We start from the raw sequence: 21291 nt of genomic DNA, 5'->3' as shown, positions 1-21291 counted from the left end.
GCTCAGTGAGGAGATGACATTTGAGGGAAGACTGGACGGTGGTGAGGGGACAGCCAGTGCGAAGGATCTGGAACATGGACATGAGTTCAGTGTGCCCAGTGAATCTGGGAGCTGGAGGGGGGCGGGAGGGAGTGTGCCTGCAAGACCGTGATGAAGGCTCTTCTCTGAGCAAGAACAGGAAGGCTCAGCAGGAGTTGAGACCTGTGGCAGCAGTATGGAGTCTACCATTGGTAGGGGGGCTCAGGGCTGCACTGGGGAGACCAGTAAAGGAACCGCTCCAACAAAGTTGGGAGAGATGATGGTGGTTTGGACCTGGGTCATAACACAGAAGTGGTGAGAAGTGAAAAGAGGCAGATTTCTTGATGCATTGACTATGGGATGTGAGATAAGCAGAGGAGTCAGAATGGCTTCCTGGACTGTGGTCCAAACAGTGGGAAGAATGCAGTGGCTGTAACCTGAAGCAGGAAGTCTGCAGGTGGGACAAAAATGTTTGTTAAGGGAAATGTTCGGAGTTTGGTTTTGGATATGTTAAGTTTGCCAGTGTAAGTGGTACTGTGTAGACATTTGGAAATATGAGTCTTGGAAATATGAGGTTCTGGGTAGGAGTAGAGTCCAAGGATGAGCCTTGGACTCATCCTTCCAGCAAAAGAAGCTAGAAAGAGAGGCCAGTTAAGACAGTGAAAAGAAGCCAGGCATGGTGACTCACGCCTGTAATCCCAGCACTTTGGGAAGCTGAGGCAGGAGAATCACTTAAGGCCGGTAGCTCAAGAACAGCCTGGGCAACACAATGAGACCCTGTCTCAACAACAGCAAAATAGACAGTAAAGAGAGTGTTTGAAAGAAAAGGGAACAGGCAGCATGTTGCATACTGCTGAGAGGCAAAATGAGGACCAAAGATGGACTGCTAGGCTTGACAGTATGGAGGCTGCTGGGGGCCTAGGCAAGTACAATATTCATATGGTGTCGTTGGGCCAAAGGTGTCATTGGAGGGTACTCAGAAAACATTAGGGGAGGATAGACCTGGATTGAACCAAGCTGAGCTTTGTCAGGCACTTGGGAAGGTGGAGGAGAAGAAAAGGGGGAGTGGTGGTGGGCTTTCAGTTGGAGGAGAGAGGTCAGGACTGGGGAGTGGCAAGTGGTGGGAGGACAGCGGCATCAGTGGATCGGAGCTCCTGGTGGTGTGAAAGTGCTGTTGGAGCTGAGGGTGAGCTAGGAGCATGGGGCTGATGGTTGGCCTGTGGGAAGGTTGGAATTGAGACAGATTGCAGTGATTTGTCATGGAAGGTCTCCGGACATGACCATAGGGTGAAAGTAGTAGAAGCCAAGGTCTTCAGAAGGAAAGGAGGAATTTAACGAACAAAGAGCCTCGGGTGTTAGAAGAATCATCCTCTTGGAATCACCAAGAATAATGGTGAGAATGATGGCCAGAAATGTAAATCTTCAAGTGAGGGGAGGGTCTCCAGTGTGTGTAGATGCACAACAAAAAGGAGGTGCTATATAGACTGAAGACAGAAACTCCAAACTGGGAGTTTAGCAGAAAATTATGTCATGTATGTGGATTTACTCAGCAGTGATTCTAAAGGACATCTGGAAGGATAAGAATGTTATAGATGTAAACATTCAAAGTTCCAGTAATAGAAGCATCATGGGTTTGAGGGTAAACACTGAAAGAGGCAGTGTACCTAAGAAGTTGGTGTGTTGTGAGAGGAGGCATCGCTTAACAAAATGTATTCTTCCTCACATGTGGTGTAGTAACTATTAAGCAGTTAGTGAGGAGAAATTAATTTTGATCCTCACTGAATACAGCACACACCAAAATAAATCCAGATAGTAAAGAGATAAACATTTAAAATAACTACAAAAGGAAAAAATGGAATTGAAAAAAAATAGAATTGAACCAGACCTCTAGCAGAGAGAATATTTTTCAAGATTAACAAGGCAACAGAAAAAACCACAAAGGAGAATAATAGACTTTACTCTGTAAAACTCCTACAGTATAAAAAGGTAAAGAGGTGAAATTTGCAGTTAATATCTGCATTATTTGTGTCTGGAGATTGCTAAGAAAATCCTGTCTCCTTTCTGGGCTCCCACCTGGCCACATCTTCTCTCTTCTAGGATGTGGGCACTCCCCTGCTGTCCTGGTGTTTGCATGTCTGCCCCTCCAGGACTCTCAGTTCCTAGAGAAAGTTGTTGTTTTCTTTATTTTTGTGGGTACTGCATTTATGTTGTTAGACCCACTGCCCAAAAGACTCTCTAGTAAACAGTCACAATAAGTGAGCAATTAATCCAAAAAGACATTAGGTAAGAGACAAACATGAAAAATCTTTACTTTCAATAATAATCTAATTAAAAATTAAAAAATATAGAGATGTACTTAATAAATAAGTCAGAAGGGGGAAAAGTCATCATCCTATTGCTAATAAGGGAGTTTTAAAGCAAACAGTATTCATGTAGAAATGTAAAACCACAGAGAACTTGGAAAAGCAGTCCACAGTTTTATGAGACTCCAGACCTATGAGGATGCTCAAATATTCTGCCCAGGATTCCTACTCTGGGGTATGCGTCTCAGAGAAATAATCTGGAGTGTAGAGAGTGACACACACACAAATGGGCCCAAAAATCTGTAATCCAGCTAAACTTCAGTGTTAAATTAGGTCAGTTAATAATAGTGAACGCCTCAACCACATAGAATGCAGGGCAAAAAAGGAAAGAAGCTGTGAAGATCACATAGGCATTTAGAATACAATATGTGAACCACAGCATGTGAGACAATGTGAAAAAAAACCTGTTAAGCTGTCACTATAGATTTTTTAAAACTAGAAAAAATACAATAGAAATTTGGAATATTTTGCTAAAACCTCTTGTACAAAGAAAGGACTTGATAGCTCTTACCTTGCTGCTATGTTTGTTTCTTCAACTCACCAATCATTCTTCTTTATACCTAGCGCTGCACCAGGCGCTGAGGTTAGAGAAATAACTAAGACTGCGCCCTACACCCCTGATGGCAGGATAGGCAAGATTGGCACCATTGTCACAGCAGACCCTCATCGATGCCTTGGTGTGTGCCTGGCATGGTGTTGCAGCAGTTTCTCACATATAATCCTTACAGTGACCCTATGAGGATAGGTTTTGGGGGTTTTTGTTTGGTTTGTTTGTACTTTGAGACAGGGTCTTACTCTGTCACCCGGCCTGGAGTGCAGTAGCACAATCATGACTAACTGTAGCCTTGACCTCCCTAGGCTCAAGTGATCCTCCCACCTCAACCTCTGGTGTAGCTGGGGATACAGGCATGTGCTACCATGCCCAGACAATTTTTTTGTTTTTTTTGGTAGAGATGGGGTTTTGCCATGTTGCTTAGGCTGGTATTGTACTTCTGGGCTCAAGTGATCTGCCCACTTCAGCCTCCTAAAATGCTGGGATTACATGCGTGAGCCACTGCACCTGGCCTAGATTTTTTTTTTTTTTTTGAGACAGAGTCTCACTCCGTCACCAGGTGCCAGGCTGGAGTGCAGTGGCGCAACCTCGGCTCACTGCAACCTCCGCCTCCCGGGTTCAAGCAATTCTTCTGCCTCAGCCTCCCCAGTAACTGGGACTACAGGTGCGTGCCACCACGTCCAGCTAATTTTTTTGTATTCTTAGTAGACACGGGGTTTCACCATGTTGGCCAGGATGGTCTCGATCTCTTGACCTCGTGATCTGCCCGCCTCAGCCTCCCAAAGTGCTGGGATTACAGGCATGAGCCACTGCGCCTGGCCGATTTTGTTTTTTAATCTGCACTTGACAAACGATAAAACAGAGCCACAAAGAAGTGAATGTGATTAATTCTGTTTGGAGGCTCTGTAGCAAAGAGGTGTTCCTGTCAGGGTCTGGGAGATGAGACCCTGTCCATGAACCAGACAAGGGCCTCAAGATGACCTGCATTAGGTGTCAGCAGCCCTGGAGCTCTGACTATGCCAGGCATTCTGCCAGGTGCTTTACCCACTGTGTCTCATGCTCAAAAAGCTCTCAGAGTAAGGCCCCCTTATGATTGGCAAAGCAAGTCAGCAGGGCTGAGGAGCATACTCCAGGCCACAGACCCATGAATTAGTAGGCTCTCATGCATGGGTGAGGTGCCATATGGTGCCCAGACTCTGAACTGTGCCCTCAGTTGCTTCATCTGTAAAAGGAGTGGGGCACTGGGGTCAGATGCTTTAAATTTATGCCCAATTGAAAAATTTTGGGGGGAGTTTTTTCAGGTTGGTTGAAAAATACCAGACTGGTTATGATGATCCCAGGTCCCAGGGGCACTGGCCCAGCTAATAGACAAGAGCATTTCCAGGTAAGAGATCTCACCAGAACCCTCTGTCTTCTTTCAGATGTGATGGATGTAGCATGGTCTCCCCATGATGCCTGGCTAGCCTCGTGCAGTGTGGATAACACTGTTGTCATCTGGAATGCTGTAAAGTTCCCAGGTCTGGGACCTCCTCTGACTGGTTAATAGTGAGCAGTACTGCCTGTTGGTGTCTGGAGCAGGGGTTGGACTGTCTCCTTAGTCTTGGTGGCAGTGGATGTATCACAGTGGCCTAGGATTTATGTGTCTTGTCAATTTTTCTTTGTCAGTTACATTTGTTTAAGCTTTAAAAAGAGATTAATCCTTAAGAAAAATAGTAACTGAGTGCTGGCATGGCATGCCACAGATCATGAGGGTAGTGAGTAGGCAGCTGTTGTTGGGGGCTCTGGGACTCCTACATATGCTGTGTGCAGCCCCACCACTGGGCCCTGGGCTCAGCTCAGTCACCATCTCCTCTATGAAATCCTTGAGTGGACGTGGGCTAACAAAAACCCAGTTTTGCACAAGATTGATTTTTTTTTTTTTTTTTTTTTGAGACGGAGTTTCGCTCTCATTACCCAGGCTGGAGTGCAATGGCGCGATCTCGGCTCACCGCAGCCTCCGCCTCCTGGGTTCAGGCAATTCTCCTGCCTCAGCCTCCTGAGTAGCTGGGATTACAGGCACGTGCCACCATGCCCAGCTGATTTTTTGTATTTTTAGTAGAGATGGGGTTTCACCATGTTGACCAGGATGGTCTCGATCTCTTGACCTCGTGATCCACCTGCCTCGGCCTCCCAAAGTGCTGGGATTACAGGCGTGAGCCACCGCGCCCAGCCCAATTTTTCTTATTTATTGTGTTTAAAGTCACAACAAATGGCATAACCTGGCACAGTGCTGCAGTTTATAACTAGTAAAATTCTCATATTTCTGCTCTGTATTTGAAGAATGCTTTCCTCATTGATCTGGGTCATTTTAACTCTTTGAAAACCACCAGCATGTGTGGAGATACTCAGTCTGGCCATGGAGAGGGCAACTTTAGAGTCTGGAGTAGCATTTGGATTACAGATCTGTATGGGGTGCCATCGTACACACCTTTGTCTTCAGCCATGATTTACAAAAGACTCAGCCACTGTCTGCCCCTTTGAGCTAGTAGGCCTCCTCCTTATCAGGGAGCTGCCAGGGAGGCTAATGTCAGAAGTGCTGGTGTCACAGCTCAGGAAGGGCAGCCACGGGCAGGGCTGCTAGCTACAGACAAGACCTGGATTAGAACTGGCCTTTTGGTGCCTGCCTTCTTAATGTAGTCATTTCTTCAGTTGACTTTTGCCTTGGTGGAGATCAAATGAGGAGGCATTTCTGCTTCTACCTGGCGCGGGGCTGATCAGGGCAGACTGCTGGGTCTGCTGTCTTGGATATCTATCCCATGGCTCGTGGATTGCAGGTTATGTTTTCCCCAGATGACGCCTCTCCACATTCCTTTTTTCTTCACAGAAATTCTAGCTACTCTGAGAGGTCATTCTGGCTTGGTCAAAGGGTTGACGTGGGACCCTGTTGGTAAATACATAGCCTCTCAAGCTGATGACCGCAGCCTAAAGGTGTGGAGGACACTGGATTGGCAGCTGGAGACCAGCATCACCAAGCCTTTTGATGAGGTAAGTGGGAACAGCTCAGGGAGCTGAGCCCTAGCAGCTGCCCCAGCCCCTTCCTGAATTCTTTGTGCAGAGAGGGAGCTGGCCATGGGCCAGGCCACATGAGGAATGCACAGAGTCCGGGGGTCTGAGCAGATTCACTGAGGCTCTCTTGGGTGGGACTCTGGCCCTAAAGGTCAGATAATACAAAATCCTTCATTTCTGAGATGCCATTTAATTTCCGACTTTGAAATGAAAGGATTTATAGTTTTTGGGTTTTTTTTTTTTTAGATGGAGTTTCTCTTTTGTTACCCAGGCTGGAGTGCAATGGCACAATCTCAGCTCACTGCAACCTCCACCTCCCAGGTTCAAGCAATTCTCCTGTCTCAACCTCCCGAGTAGCTGGGACTACAGGTGCCTGCCACTACGCCCACCTAATTTTTGTATTTTTAGTAGAGATGGGGTTTCACCACGTTGGCCAGGCTGGTCTTGAACTTTTGACCTCAGGTGATCTGCCCGCCTCAGCCTCCCAAAGTGCTGGAATTACAGGCATCAACCACTGTGCCTGGCTTGGATTTATAGTTTTAAAGTTGAAGTGAACCATGGAGATGTCTCCACATCATTCTGTCACCCAGCTCACTGCCACAGACATGGATTAAACTGCTTCTTAGAGTGTGGAGTTTACACTGAGCCTCCTGCAGAGCAGCTTGTTGGAGGCCGAGGCAGGATGGAAGAGTCCCTCGGGCCATTCCTGACTGTGCTGTGTTGTTGATATGCACCCTGTAGTTCAGGGACCTTCTTTCCTGGCTGGAGTTAGCAGTACAGTTTGCACATGTTTGGAGATCAGACTGTAGCATCTGTAGTATTTTACTCTCTCTTCCTTTGAGTTCTGATTTCAAATGGAATGAGAGTTCAAGATCACCATTGCTCATTAGACATTTATTAAGTGTCTACTGTGTAGAAGGCAATACTGGACACAGGGAAATAAAAGTAGATTGAGATGGAGTCTTTCCTCTTGAAGCTTAAAGCCCCAAGGAAAGACAGGCATTCCCATCAGTTATATGATTATGGAGTTGTCCGGAGTGCAGAAACAGCCCAGGAGAGGTGAGTGTATCAGGGAAGACTTCACAGAACAAGGGACACATAAGTGAAAGTTTGCAGGAAGAGCAGGCATTTGTCCACTGGTCAGGATGGCTGCAAAAGTAAAGTGATAGTCATATGTTCAGTTCTCCCTGCATGACACCAGCTCCTGGGCTAGGTATGTACTGGTTTTTACCTTACTTAGTCTTGCCCTAAGGAACTTTTGCTCCTTCTGGAGTTCCTCAGGGCTGACTGCCAGGCAGTGGGGTCCTATGAGCTGGACTCCTAGGGACGGCTTTAGGAGTGTCTTGAGTACCAGCAGGAGCTGGCAGTAATCTTCAGCCTCTGCTGGGTGGGCCCATCTTTCAAGGTAGAGGTGGATCTATGGCCTAAGGCTGGGAGCTGAGGTGGGTGATTTCACTACACTCAGGCCCTGCTTTGTCCTGTCCTGCCCTAGAGCTGTGAGGTCATGATCTTAACCCTTAAGTCTTTAGAGCTGCCCTGGGTCCACCTTGAGCTTCAGGAAGCTGGCTCTAGATCCATGTCATCTCATTTTGCAGGAGGAATAATGTGAAAGGATGCCCTGCCTCAGCCCCCAGTCCAGGTCAGGGGAACAGTGCCTCTCTACTGTTCCTTTTGCAGTTTATGAGGACATTACAAACCTCTTTTCCCTTGTGGGTGTCCTCACTACCCTTCGGGTGAAGCAACAGGCTCAAGATAATAGGTGGTGCCTCGGTCATCAGCTATTACAGTCACAGGCTTCTGCCAGGCTCCTGGGTTAAAAGGGCTTTTTCTCCACCACAGTATACCTTGAGGATGCTGTGCAGATGCCATATGGTAGGTTAACAGGTGCTGTACAGAAGAATTGGGTTAGTGACCAGAGAGATTTGGCCCACACAGAGGCTACGGTTCAGACAGGTAGCCTTCTTGCAGAGCTCCTCAGGGCCTATACTTCTGAACTATATTTCTTTGTTCAGCTTCTCTGGGGGAGTGTAGGATGCTGCAGTTTCCAAATTCATTTCACAGAGCCCTTTTTGGTTGGGCCATCTGGAGAGATGGAAGCTGTCAGTGTAGCCAGAAGCTTGGGATGAATGCTCCACCATCACACATTTATAAATTGAAGTTGGACTTTATCCTTGAGGCCAGAGTTTTGGTCACAGAGGTGGCCTTGAGCTCCTTTCAAGTGCAGATGCTTTTTTCAGTGTGGAGGAACGACACATGTGTTGCGGCTCAGCTGGTCACCTGATGGGCATTACCTGGTATCTGCCCATGCCATGAACAACTCAGGCCCCACTGCCCAGATCATTGAACGGGAGGGATGGAAGACCAACATGGACTTTGTAGGGCACCGGAAAGCTGTGACTGTCGTGGTGAGTGCCCAGGGAACTGAGGGGGATGGGCTCCAAGATTCAGCACATATTAATTCTTGATTTATTTTAAGTAGTTATGCTTAAATATTTTAAAACTAATTTCAGATAGTAAGAGTATGTACTTGGTTGATTTATTGGCAAACTTTAACATGGTGAACATCAACAAAATCAGTCTTGGGCCAGGAACATTGTAGTTCCTCATCAGCCTTTTACATACTCAGGTATGCTCATGGGTGCCCAAGCACAGTGCCCCCCTCACCTGGCTCCAGTGAATACAGGTGTGATTCTGGTGCACCCACCAAGCACTGTGCTTGTCCCTACACCTGGCAGCATCAACCACAGGTGCAAGGCTGTGCCATGGATCACTAAGTTAGGAGCTGCTGCCAGATGTTGCTGCAGCAGCTGAAGAGCTCAGAGGCGTGAACTGCTGTGGGTCCTTAGGCAGGAGAGGTGTCTGGACACTCCTCTTATGCTTCTCCATTAATTTAATTAAAGAGCGTTCTGACAGAGCCCCAGGCAAGCCGTTAAGCAGTTGCAAATAATCTGTGAGAACCAGGACTTTCTTAACACTGGGTAGCCAATAAATAAACAGATTGGTGGGCTAATGTTGATAAAAGTGAAGGATCGTCTGAGACCCTGATGAAAACGGGCTTATTTTTGCCTTTGTTTAAACAGATAATAAGCATCATATAGTGTACCTTAAAATATAAATTTTGTGTGAATAAAGTATTACTTATTTAATTTTTTTGTTTTGGAGTCCATGTAGGGTTTTGTTTGAACCAGAATTTTGTTGCTAAAGTCTTTGGAAATCACTGCTTCGTGGTTAGTGCTCTACATGATTCTCCCATGCAGTCCTCACAACCACTTTAGAGCTGTTCTGGGAGATCATGACCCCTGCCTTTGGCTCACAGAGCTGGAAAGACCCTGCAGCCTCCTGGTGCTAGAGACTATAATCCTGGGGACATGCCTCTGGGTTCCATCCTCTCCAGTCTCTGTGCACCCCTGGTCATTCTTGCCTGCCCTCTGGAATTAAAATATCTCTAGACTACCTGACATCAGGCTTTCCGGAACCCTCTTTCCTCTGCCCTCAGTTTTCCTAGGTTGGGGATTCCCAGAGCACCCATCCCCTTTAAATCCAGGAAGGTGGCTGGGAGCTCAGTGTATGCTTCCATCCTTTCCAAAAAAAAAGAGAAGTTATTCTGGAGGTAGCTCCCTGGTCTAAGCAGCCAATGAAGCACCTTTGTGTCATGTAGCCTTGGTCTCTGGCCCAGGGAGATCACAAATGACTCTGACTGAGTGGATCTCTGCTAGACAGTTATGACCAAACAACAATTGCAGTGAGTCAAGAAGGAATTCAGAGGTTCACACCCTTCCTGCACATTCCCTTGGCCTGTCTTAGGAGATAGGGAATGAGCAGGTCTGTGTTTCTGAAGCACCCTTGGAGGCTCACCTTTTCCACAGGTCCTAGGGATGTCCCTGCCAGGCCAGAGGGAATTGAGAAGGCTAGTTTCAATAGTTATCCATCCCCTCTACTTGGCAGGCTGCAGAAATGGGGAGAGTTTGGTAGTGCTGGTTTTACATCTGCATTTCCCAGCTTCCTCATTTGATGCCTCTGCACATACTTTCTGACCTCCCTAAGCCTCCTTTCCATCATCAGCCAGATGCCTCATTGTTGGTCAGGAAGATGCATGCTCAGTGCCTGGGCTCAGAGAATGTCTGTGGGAGACTCCCTTCAGCGGGCTGGGACTTGGGCACAGGGGACATGCCTGATGCTTGATCAATTATTTTTAACATTTGTTATTTGGCTTTAGAAATTCAACCCAAAAATCTTCAAAAAGAAGCAGAAGAATGGGAGTTCTACGAAGCCCAGCTGCCCATACTGCTGCTGCGCTGTTGGCAGCAAGGACCGCTCGCTTTCTGTCTGGGTGAGCCTGCCACCCTAAGCTTTTGTTGCAGAATGTGAGGTATAGATTGGGGAAGTAGTGAGTGGTGGAAAGAGAGACCTGCTTTGGGTAATGCTCAGAGTGTACCTTCTACTCCGCACCTGGGGTCAGCCCCTCCTTGGAAGCTCACAGGCTCTCCTGCTCTCCCAGAAGAAAGTGTTAAAGACTGGGTCTGTGCTCAGCCAGGAGAGGGCACCTTGAACCCTACCTAGACCAGCTCTTGTGTCCAGACTCAGGCAGCACCCTCAGTGGTCAGTGCCATGGGCAGCATGTTGGGCTTGCTTCCTATTAGAAAAATCTTTATATAAAGTGTATTTGCCTGAAAGGTACAGCTTGGTGAGTTGTCATACATGTTTACACACCAGCGTCATTACTGCCTAGAGTACTCCTTTTTGTCCCTTTGTCCCTCCCGAGTCAAGACCTCCCTCACCACCAAAGCAACCACTCTAATGGCAGATACTGACAGTATAACAGTATGCTGACAGTATAACAGATACTAATGAGTTTTGCCTGCTCTTGAACTTCATATAAATGCAGTTGTGTGTTGCTTGCTTCTTTGTGTCTTCACTTCTTTTGCTTGACATAGTGTTTTTGAGATTCCTGTATGTTGCTACACTTAACAGTATTTTATTCCTTATAATTTCTGTGTAGCATTCCACTGTGTGAATGCACCACAGTTTGCTTATACATTCTCCTATTGATGGACATTAAGATTGTTTCAGTTTTGAGATATTACGACTAAAGCTGATATGAATATTCTTGTATAAGTCTTTATGTGGACATATGTTTTCATTTATTTGTGAGTACATACCTAGGAGTAGTATGCTAAAGTTAAAAGATAGAACCAAGTGTTGGCAAGGACATGATAAGCTGGAAGTGATATATTACTGACAGGTGTTGATGCTGGCATGAGCACTTGGGAACCGTGTTTGGCAGTTTCTACCACAGCTAAGCATATGACCTAGAGCACTTCCACTCCTAGGCATATAACCAAGACAGATGAGTGCTTATGTCCACACACAAAAAAAGATACACAGACAGCTGATACCTCCATTTATTAGTCCATTTCACCCCTGGGCGATACTGTGACGGGTAAGGTTGTGAGCCTGGTAGTCCTTACTTGCAGGAGCCCCTGAGATGATGCAATGTGTGTCTTCACCTTCTTTTTTTTTTTTTTGAGATGGAGTCTCCCTCTATCGCCCAGCAGGCTGGTTGGAGTGCAGTGGCACTGGGATTACAGACCACTACACCCGGCTAATTTTTTTTGTAAGTTTAGTAGAGACGGGGTTTCACCATGTTGGCCAGGCTGGTCACAAACTTCTGACCTCAGGTGATCCGCCACCTTAGCCTACCAAAGTGCTGGGATTACAGGTATGAGCCCCCACACCCAGCCCAATGTGTCTTCATTGTTCCCCTCACCGTCCTAACTCAGTGCCCTCCACAGAACAGGTTCTCAGCAGAGCTATTCAAGGGTAGTTGGTGAGTGAGAACCCAAGGGTAAGTATTGTGGCGGTTTCTAAGTGAGGGCTCCTGAAGGGTTAATTTTCTTACTGCCAGGAGCTGGTGTACTGTGACCTGACTATATGGTGAGAGACACCTCCGCATGCAGTGCAGGAAGCAGCCTTGCTGCTGAGTGTCGACGTGCCAATGTATTTAAAGTTTGATAAAGCAAAGTGCACACACATTAATTTTTTTTTTTCACTTTGTAAAAAAGTGTCCCTATAAGCTGAGCAAGTTTGAAGTTCTGGTTTTGAAGGTTATCCTCTGGCTGCATTTATTACAGTTTGTTGTACAGAAATCTATTACTGTGTGTGTTGTGATTTTTTTTTTTTAGGCCCAGTATTCACTTAACACCCATTCTGGAACCTGAACCACAGTACCACAGAGAGCCGTTCAGGGCACCTTCCCTGTCTCCTCCCAGCCTGAGGCCCTGTTTGTGGGGCTGCAACCAAAACATCACTGACTGTGGTACCCATATTTCTTAGAATGCTCAGGTCAGGCAGTCACACAGCCTACAGATTTCTGAGGGTCTGTAAGCATATTTATGGGAGGAGGTACAAGGCAGCTTTTTCTAGAAGTGGAATTAGGGTGGAAGCAAGATTCTTAATGTGGGTTCCAGATAGCTCAGACTCTAGACCCCTCTCCAGCACTAGAGTGGACACAGCTTCTCCTTCCCCACATGGCACTCTCAGGCTGCATTGGGACACTCAGCAGCACAGCCTCCCAGAAGCTGCAGCAGCACCTAAGGGAGCCCACGATCCCTTGAGGAAGTGTGTTTCTTACCTGCCCACCATCCTGCAGCTCAGGGCCAGCCAGCAGGGTAGCCAGGCACTTGTGCATGAGAGAAAGAGCCTACCATAGTTGTGGGAACGTGGAGTCAGCATGCATGCCAGCAATCGGGTGACTTGATGGAGAATATGCACACAGTGCATGTTATGCAGTCATCCAAAAGAGACTTTTATAGGCTATTTAATGACATACTTACTGTGTGTTAAATGAAAAAGCAGCCACAACCATGTGCCTTACTTTGAAAAATAAAATAAATATTTGCATAAAATAGAAGGAAATAATTCATCAAAGTGTTAATAGTAGGTAACTGTGCCTAAATTAAGGGCCCAAGTGTGTATTTCTGTATTACCTGCACATAGTGTAGAATGAGCCTTGGCTAAATGTGTACCAGAGTCCCTTGGGCCCAGGGAAGATGTGTTGTATTCTCTCTCAGGGTGCCTCACCCCCTATCTAGGCTTTGGCATCCTGTTTCCTGTTCCATAGACCCTCTCAGAGGGCCACACTGGGACTGTCCCTCTGCTCAGACCATAGCCCTTCAAAAACCCACTCCCGCTCTGCCTTCTCCATTGCTGCTTGTCTGTGTCTAAAGCTGTCTCCCCGTCAGACCAAAGAAAGCCCTGGAGGCAGGCTCCACTCTAGGTAGGATGAACTTTTTTGGCAAGCTTTGGTTCCCATAGTTTGGGGTCTCTACAGCAACAGTTTGAGTAGAGTTGAAGATGCCTTAAATATCAGCAGCCACTCTGACCAAGGCTTCTAGGCTGGTTATGTTAACTGAGCTGAATGCAAAAGCGGATTTGAGTAATTTCATTAACCTTGGCTGTGTCTTTCTTTCCAGCTCACATGTCTGAAACGGCCGCTGGTGGTCATCCATGAACTGTTTGACAAATCCATCATGGACATTTCCTGGTAAGGTGTATTTTACTTATGGGAATAGGTTAGAAAGAAAGCAGAAACCACACATTGGAACATGAGGCCTCCTGGATGTGACTAGGGTCAGGTGGCCGACCAGTGGCCCATCCCCAGGTGTCACAGTGGCACAGACTAAGAGTGCTGTTTGCCTGTGATTCGGGAACTGGCAATGGTTTGCCTGTTGCTGTGAGAATGTCCTGCCTGTGTAGGATTTGCTACTGGAAAATGCCTTCTCAGGATTTGTATAAGACAAAGAGAATGATGTGATCCTAGTAGGCTCCACTTTACTCTGTCTTTGCATGAAACAAAGTGAGAAGCACACCTTTTGCTTCTCAATGACCTGACTTGTATGGATATTTTGTCAAGTTGTGTTTTTTTTCTTAATGGTTTCAAAACTAAGATAAATAAAATTGAAAATTCTTACAGAACATATGGTAAGGGATACTTTGTATACCTGCTTAGAACTAAAGGACACCAGGGCCCTATGGGATGCAGTTGTCACCCTCCCCCCCACCACCCTCAGGCCACAGAAGGGAACTAGGAGTTGCCAGCATCTCCCTAGAAGCATGGTCCAGCATCCTCACAGGCCAGCTCCTGTGACGTGTGTCTGCCTGGGGCTCTTGCTACCAGGCTGCTGATGACCGTGTCTTTCAGGACTCTGAATGGGCTTGGCATCTTGGTGTGCTCCATGGATGGCTCTGTGGCATTCCTTGACTTCTCCCAGGATGAGCTTGGAGATCCCCTAAGCGAGGAGGAGAAGGTAGGCTGATAGCCCTTGTGCTGCTGGGCGCTTTGGGGCCATAGCTACAGTAGCTCTGAGAGACCCCTACTACACCCTCTTCTTGTGGGATACATAGAAGCGTCATTTCTTAACATGTAATAGGATATTCGTCTTTTATAGGTTGTAATCCTTCTTTACAGCATAGATTAATTTAAAAACGAGTCTCTGTTCATTTTAGAAATAAGTCCTGGAGTTAAGAGTAGAACTATTTTGGGCATCTCTTCTTGAGCTGATAATAGGCCATCTACTGGGAAGTTTTTGCCCTGAGAAAGAGCTGAAGTGACTCCTCAAAGGCCTCTGCCAACATCACTTTCCCCTTCATGGTAGTAATATTGGTCATTTCTTAGCACGTATCGGATGCCAGGCTCTGGAAATGTGTTTTGCACATACAATTTCATTTAAATTGCCCAAAACCCTTCAAGGCAGAGCTCATCCATTTTGTGGATATGGAAACTAAGCCTCAGAAAATAGCGTGGCCCTTTGCCCAGTCTGTACGTGAACCTTAGGTTAGAAGAGTGAACCAGGCCTACTGCCTCTGGGCCAGGCCACCTCCCCTCTGTGCTCTGCGGGGGTGATGGGGTCTCCGTGCCCTTCTGCCAAGCTTTGCGAAAAGCCCTGCTTCACCCACCATAGGCTTAGAAACCTGCTGCCACTTGGTGGGATGTATGTATGTGTCTGAAGGGAGTTCTGTGAAAGCCTAGAGCAGTCTGGCAGCTCTCCCATATGACCTTATTTGCTGGTGGAAGCTTCCTCTTAACCTACAGTGTGACCTCTCCACTAAAATGTGAACCCCTTTGGGGCAGAGGTCTGCCTTGCTGACTGCATTTACATTTCTCAAGTCACAGACTGGGACCCCATGTTTCGGGAACACTAGGGATGCCCTGGCAAACATTGAATTCTGCCTCGAGATTGCAGGGGATAGACTCAGGAGAGAACGGCAGGAGCCAAGATGGCAAGGGAAGGAGGTTCCGGGACACATCAAGTCCTGCAGGAGTGAGTCCCAAGGCACCTCTCTTGGAACACTGCCTTTCAACCCATGCTCTGTTGTAAAGCAGATATCCTCTTAACCAAGAGCAGTCCCTGTTCTTGGGCAGAATCCCACGTTGGACATTTGCACATCCCATGGACGTCTGTTCCTCATGCACTTTCATGCACAGCAGTCACTGCAGTGTGCTGGGGATACCATCTCTGCTCTCATGGGGCTCCTGCCTAGCTTGTTAGGGCCCAAGACTACAAGCGCCTAGGAGGAGGGAAGGATGATGACATATTAGGAGAGGTGGTGGTAAAGGAGCCTCCCCAGCTCTGCTATTCCAGGCCTTCCCATACTCTAGAGACACTGTAAGCAGACCCATGGGGACCTCCATCCACAGGACTGATGGCTGCAGATGAGCTGTGAAAGTAGACTCTTGTTCTAGGATCTGATTCCCAAATGCATTTGGGTCCTAGGAGTGATTTAAGAGCCTTAAGTTAGCAACTTGATTGTCTTCCTTTCCATTGAAACACTGTGGACACTGTGGATTGTCATGTTTTCTGCACCAGACTGTGGGGCAGGTGTTGTCTTCTTGGCTGTCTCATTTACTGTCATCCCAGCTACAGATACAAGGAAGGCCATAAACATCAAGGGAGGGCATGAGACATCAACAGAGCTGTCAAATGAGGGACAAGCAGAATAGGGTGGGAGGCAATGGGAAGCTGGCCTTGGGTCCCTTCTCCACTCAGAGCCAGGAGAGCTCTGCTCTAGTTTGCCCACTTGTGGGCGACATTGGCCATGCTGGTGCTTACACTGGCATGTTGTGCCTCTCTTTGCTTCCCCAGAGCCGCATTCACCAGTCCACCTATGGCAAGAGCCTGGCCATCATGACTGAGGCCCAGCTCTCCACAGCCGTCATTGAGAACCCTGAGATGCTCAAGTACCAGCGGAGGCAGCAGCAGCAGCAGCTGGACCAGAAAAGTGCCTCCACCAGGGAGACAGGCTCAGCCACCTCAGTTGCAGGCGTCGTCAACGGGGAGAGTCTTGAAGATATTAGGAAGGTGAGAGCCCTGCCTGGTGGTACTAAAGACATAGACACATGACCAGGGGACAGGGTGAGGGGCAGACACCAGTGGTGGTAAAGAGGGCGTCTGCTTAGTGTGGCATGGGATTTGTGGGTTAGCCAGCCTTGGGCTTGTTGGCTCCTTGCCCACCACTGCATGACATAGTAGTGGGGCCTGGATCCCCGTTGTCAAAGGCCACTATATATCCAGGAGCCCAGAGGAGGTCATCTCTTGTAACAACTTACAAACTTTAGCCTGCCTGCCTTTCTAGGAAATCCTAGATACTAAGAATAGTGGATTTCAGGCTCTGACCTTAGGAGACTTCTGTGGGCTCCCCTTCTTCATCTGGAAGCCATGTTTCATGAAAAGGGATTGGAAAAGGGTAAGGAACGTTATTGCCTGGTGTATATAAACTATCTCCAGGACCATATGTAGGCTGACAAAACTCCTCCAGGCAATTAAGATATAAAGTATGAGAGAAAACCCCTAGTTATGAGATTTCTGTGGAAGAAAGGATTCTATTTTGAAAGTCAGTTTGAAAATCGCTATCTCAGGCCAGGTGCAGTGACTTACACCTGTAATCCCAGCATTTTGGGATGCCAAGGCGAATGGATCACTTGATGTCAGGAGTTCCAAACCAGCCCTACCAACATGGTGAAATCCTGTCTCTACTTAAAAAAAAAAAAAAATTAGCTGAGCATGGTGGCGCATTCCTGTAGTCCCAGCTACATGGGGGGCTGAGCAGGAGAATTGCTTAAACCCAGGAGGCGCAGGTTACAGTGAGCCGAGATTGCGCCACTGCACTCAGCGTGGGCGACAGAATGAGATTCCATCTCAAAAAAAAAAAAAAGATAAAATCCTTAGCTCAGTGACAGACGTGGCTACGGGCGCAGGGCTCAGTCCTTGAGCCCCTTCATTGGCCTCATGGCTGTTGTGCGGGGCGGCCAGTGCAGCATGTGCCCACGGCTTGTTCTTGCTTAGGTGGCTAGTTTAGCTGTACCAAAAGGGCTTAGAAGGGGAATTTAGAATATATTTCCTTAGAAGCCTTATTATTTTTTTTTTTTTTTTGAGACGGAGTTTCGCTCTTGTTACCCAGGCTGGAGTGCAATGGCGCGATCTCGGCTCACTGCAACCTCCGCCTCCTGGGTTCAGGCAATTCTCCTGCCTCAGCCTCCTGAGTAGCTGGGATTACAGGCACGTGCCACCATGCCCAGCTAATTTTTTGTATTTTTAGTAGAGACGGGGTTTCACCATGTTGACCAGGATGGTCTCGATCTCTTGACCTCGTGATCCACCCGCCTCGGCCTCCCAAAGTGCTGGGATTACAGGCTTGAGCCACCGCGCCCGGCCAGAAGCCTTATTATTTTTAAACCTACTGTGTTGAGATATAATTGACATATAAAAAGTTACACATATTTAATGTGTACAAAGTAATGATAACCCAGATCCAGAAAGACAAGTACTGCATGATATTCATCTTATATGAGGAATCTAAAATAGTCAGACTCACAGAGGCAGATAATAGAATGGTGAATACTGGGGTCAGGGGAAAATGGGAGTTATTAGCCAAAGAGTATAACGTTTAAGGTATAGAAGATGAATAAGTCCTAGTGATCTCGCCTACAGCATAGTGCCTATAGTTCACAATACAATACTGCACACTTAAAACCTCGCTAATTGGATAGATCTTATGCTAAATGTTGTTATCACCAGGAAAAAAAGAAACTTTATTTTTTATTTGGAAATAGTCGGCAGAAACTTTGCATTTATGTAACTCTGCTTTGCCAGAATCTTTTGAAGAAGCAAGTTGAGACTCGGACGGCAGATGGTCGGAGAAGAATCACACCTCTCTGCATAGCACAGCTGGACACTGGGTACTGGTTCATTCCGCTTTTATGATTTTATCTAGCGAGGTCTTCCTATCTTCTTTTAGCAGTTAATGCTTTCACAGTGAGGATCTTCAAAGGCCCTTCACAACCTGACTGGTAGAATGTGGAAGCAAGGAAGTTGAGCCCAGCTTCCTGTAGTCGCAAAGCGCACACTCCTCCTGGAGCCCTTGTGCACACCTGAATCATGTGGTGGGTGGGAGGGCTAGGCACGTCTGCTGCACTTCACTGTTGCCAGGGCACCAGAGGACACACAGGGAAAGCAATCAGGCTGATATTTTTTGTCTTTCATAATGTTATTTTTTTTTTTTATTATGAAAGGTATGTTTACACGTGTTAAATTTAGAAAATAGTAAAAGTCCAAAGGAAAAAAAAAATCCATAATCCAGTCTCTCCAGTATAGTCACTGTATTTGATATCTCTATTTCCAGTCTTTTTTTCCTCACTTGTTACTGTTTCTTGCCTATTCATCCATTTTAATAACTAGTCCTCTGAAGCATTTGCTATCTGATTATCCAGGTTCCCGTCCTAGGATTTGCTTAGCCAGCTCATTGTGGACTTGTATTTGTGTCCAGTTTCTTGTGATTGTAAATGAGTCTTTGAGCTCACCTGTGGTTGTTCTCTCAGAATAACTTGTAGAAATGGAATTATTGGGCAGAGGGTAGGGCTCTGAAACACATTTCCCTTTGAGGGACAGAGATGGGGGAAGAAACTCATTCACCACTTGCTGTTGTCTGAGTATATCAGTGCAGATTGTTTTTGAATGGTTATTCTCCCCAAAATGATGTGTGTTGATTCAAAAAAAAAAAAAAAAAAAAAAAGGAAAGAAAAATGATAAGGCCCTGGGTGAAAAAAATAGACCCCCACTGTCAAGGCAGTTCACACTCTGGGTTTTATTTTCATACCACTGATCTGCTCAGGGCATCAGTAAGCCCTTCATGGAAACTACACACATCCAGGCCTCTGTGTTTAGCAGTTGTCTATCCATGAGCTATTCCAAATCTTCCTGAAGAAACCTTCACTTGTACAGTGTACAGATCCATCTCCTTGTCTTAGGTGTGCAGGCTCTGAGATCCCTGCGAGTAGAGCCAGACCAGGTCTACTGACTCCCCCAGAGCAGTCATTTTCTTTTGACTAAGTCTTTTTCCTATTGTGACCCTATACGAGGTAATGCCCCTGCCTACCTTTTACTAGGACCAAATGAGACCTGGTGTGGGTCTGAGCTCTGAACACACTGGGTCTGAGGGACGGGGAGGTGGTGATGGTGACACTTTGTACTGTGGATCATTCTAGGCCTTACCTGGTGAGAAGATGTAGATGGCTTTCTAGCTGGTCTGGGGCCAACTTTCTGACATAGGATGCATATTTCTGGCACCAGGACCGGATCCCTTTAGTGTTAAAAGCTTTTTGGCCTCCTGATTCCCACGTTCTAACAAGTAGCAACAGAATAGGTCCTTATTAGCTGAGCTAAATCAAGAAAGAAAAGAAAAGCTTAAATATGCAAAGCAGGTGTAAGTGAGAAATAATAGCAGACAAAAAAGTTGAGAAACTATTTGCTGAACTTCATAAAGTGGATGGTTTTTAAAGAAAATAAAATTAATGAAAGTAAAAAATTGTTGTAGAAGAGATAGAGGACAGTGTCACAGAGTTAACCCCACCAAAGTCACCAGAGTTAGACTGCTTCACAGGGAAACCTCAGGAACTTTTAAGGAACAGGTAACTGTTAATACCATTTTAAATATTCTAGTTCATGGAGAAGAAATGTGCAGATTTTTATTTTGAAATGAACATAATATTTACACCAAAATCTAACAAGGATAAAACATCATAAATCCCAGATCAGTCTCATTTCTGAATGTCAATGCAAAACCTAAGTAAAATAGTAACAAGCAGAACCTTACTGCATGTTAAAAGGCTAATATACCATGATCAAGTGAGGTTTGTTTCTGGAAAGTAAGGAGGTTCAAATTTTAGGTAACTGTTTAGTTCCACATATCAGTAGATCAAAAGAAAAAAATTATATGATCTCTTTTATCAATGCTTAACAGGCATTTTGGTAAAATTCAATGCCATTTTGTTTTAAAACTCAGTTAAATGGGAGTAGGTGGATGCTTCCTTAACTCGATAAATTATTTCAAATTAAGTTCAAAAACTAAATAAATGCCTACTCTTGGAATTATAATTTAACATTGCTCTATAGGTTCTAGCCTGTGTAGTTAGTCAAGGGAAAGAGCAAATTAGAAAGGATAATTATTTAAGGATGATGTAATTTGTAAGAGAATTATCTGGAAAAACTGCCATAGGCAATGAAAGAAGACAGTCACATGGCTGGATACAATCAACATGAAGTCAGGTAGCACCAACTACCCTCAGAGCCCATAAAGAAATGTCATATTCACAAATAAAAGACTTAGGATGCAACCAGAGATGTAGATCTTAATGAAGAAAAAATTAAAAACCCTACTGAGAGGCCTCAAGGAAAACTCAAAAGAAGTAACTAGAAATTCATGCCATTGATTAGCTAGGATGGCATCATAAAGATGTGAGCTGTCCTGTAGCTGATTTAACCAGTACAAATAACCATAGGAATTTTTGGAATCAGACAAGGTAACTCTATAAAGTTATGTGGAAAAATCCACCAGGCACAGTGGCTCATGCCTGTATTCCCAGCACTTAGGGTGGCCGAGGTGGGCAGATCACCTGAGATCAGGGGTTTGAGACCAGCCTGGCCAACATGGTTGAAACCCCATCTCTACTAAAAATATAAAAAGTAGCTGGGAATGGTGGTGTGTGTCTGTAGTCTCAGCTACTTGGAGGCTGAGGCAGGAGAATTGCTTGAACCTGGGAGGTTGCAGTGAGCCAAGATTGTGCCGCTGCACTCCAGCCTGGGTGACAGAGTGAGATGTCATATCAATCAATAAATAAAATAAAGTTATGTGGAAAAACAAATAGGAATGACTGAAATATTTCTGAAAAAGAAGATTAATCAGGGTAGACTAGCCCTACCAGAACTTAAAGGCTATCATACTCAAAACAGTGAGATACTGACACATGAGTAGATAATG

General features: G+C 46.0%; 1 protein-coding gene across 8 annotated transcripts in view; it reads left to right on the top strand.

Annotated features, from left to right (window-relative positions):
- LOC116543837 (protein HIRA) overlaps positions 1-21291 on the top strand; it is a 103626-nt gene that overhangs the window by 30422 nt on the left and 51913 nt on the right. For 6 of the 8 annotated variants that reach the window (XM_032269756.1, XM_032269754.1, XM_032269757.1 and 3 more), the window contains 9 exons: positions 4356-4451; positions 5798-5958; positions 8217-8384; positions 10196-10309; positions 13452-13522; positions 14180-14285; positions 16122-16337; positions 16612-16722; positions 18129-18214. In XM_032269756.1, the coding sequence (XP_032125647.1) occupies positions 4356-4451; positions 5798-5958; positions 8217-8384; positions 10196-10309; positions 13452-13522; positions 14180-14285; positions 16122-16337; positions 16612-16722; positions 18129-18214 (1129 nt within the window). The remainder of the gene's footprint in view (positions 1-4355; positions 4452-5797; positions 5959-8216; positions 8385-10195; positions 10310-13451; positions 13523-14179; positions 14286-16121; positions 16338-16611; positions 16723-18128; positions 18215-21291) is intronic. The other 2 variants (XM_032269760.1, XM_032269755.1) reach the window with 1 other exon arrangement.

Source organism: Sapajus apella, unplaced genomic scaffold (assembly GCF_009761245.1).
Source record: "Sapajus apella isolate SASKATOON/1434 unplaced genomic scaffold, GSC_monkey_1.0 scaffold198, whole genome shotgun sequence".
Classification (NCBI taxonomy): domain Eukaryota; kingdom Metazoa; phylum Chordata; class Mammalia; order Primates; family Cebidae; genus Sapajus; species Sapajus apella.
This window is presented reverse-complemented; position numbering and strand designations above follow the sequence as displayed.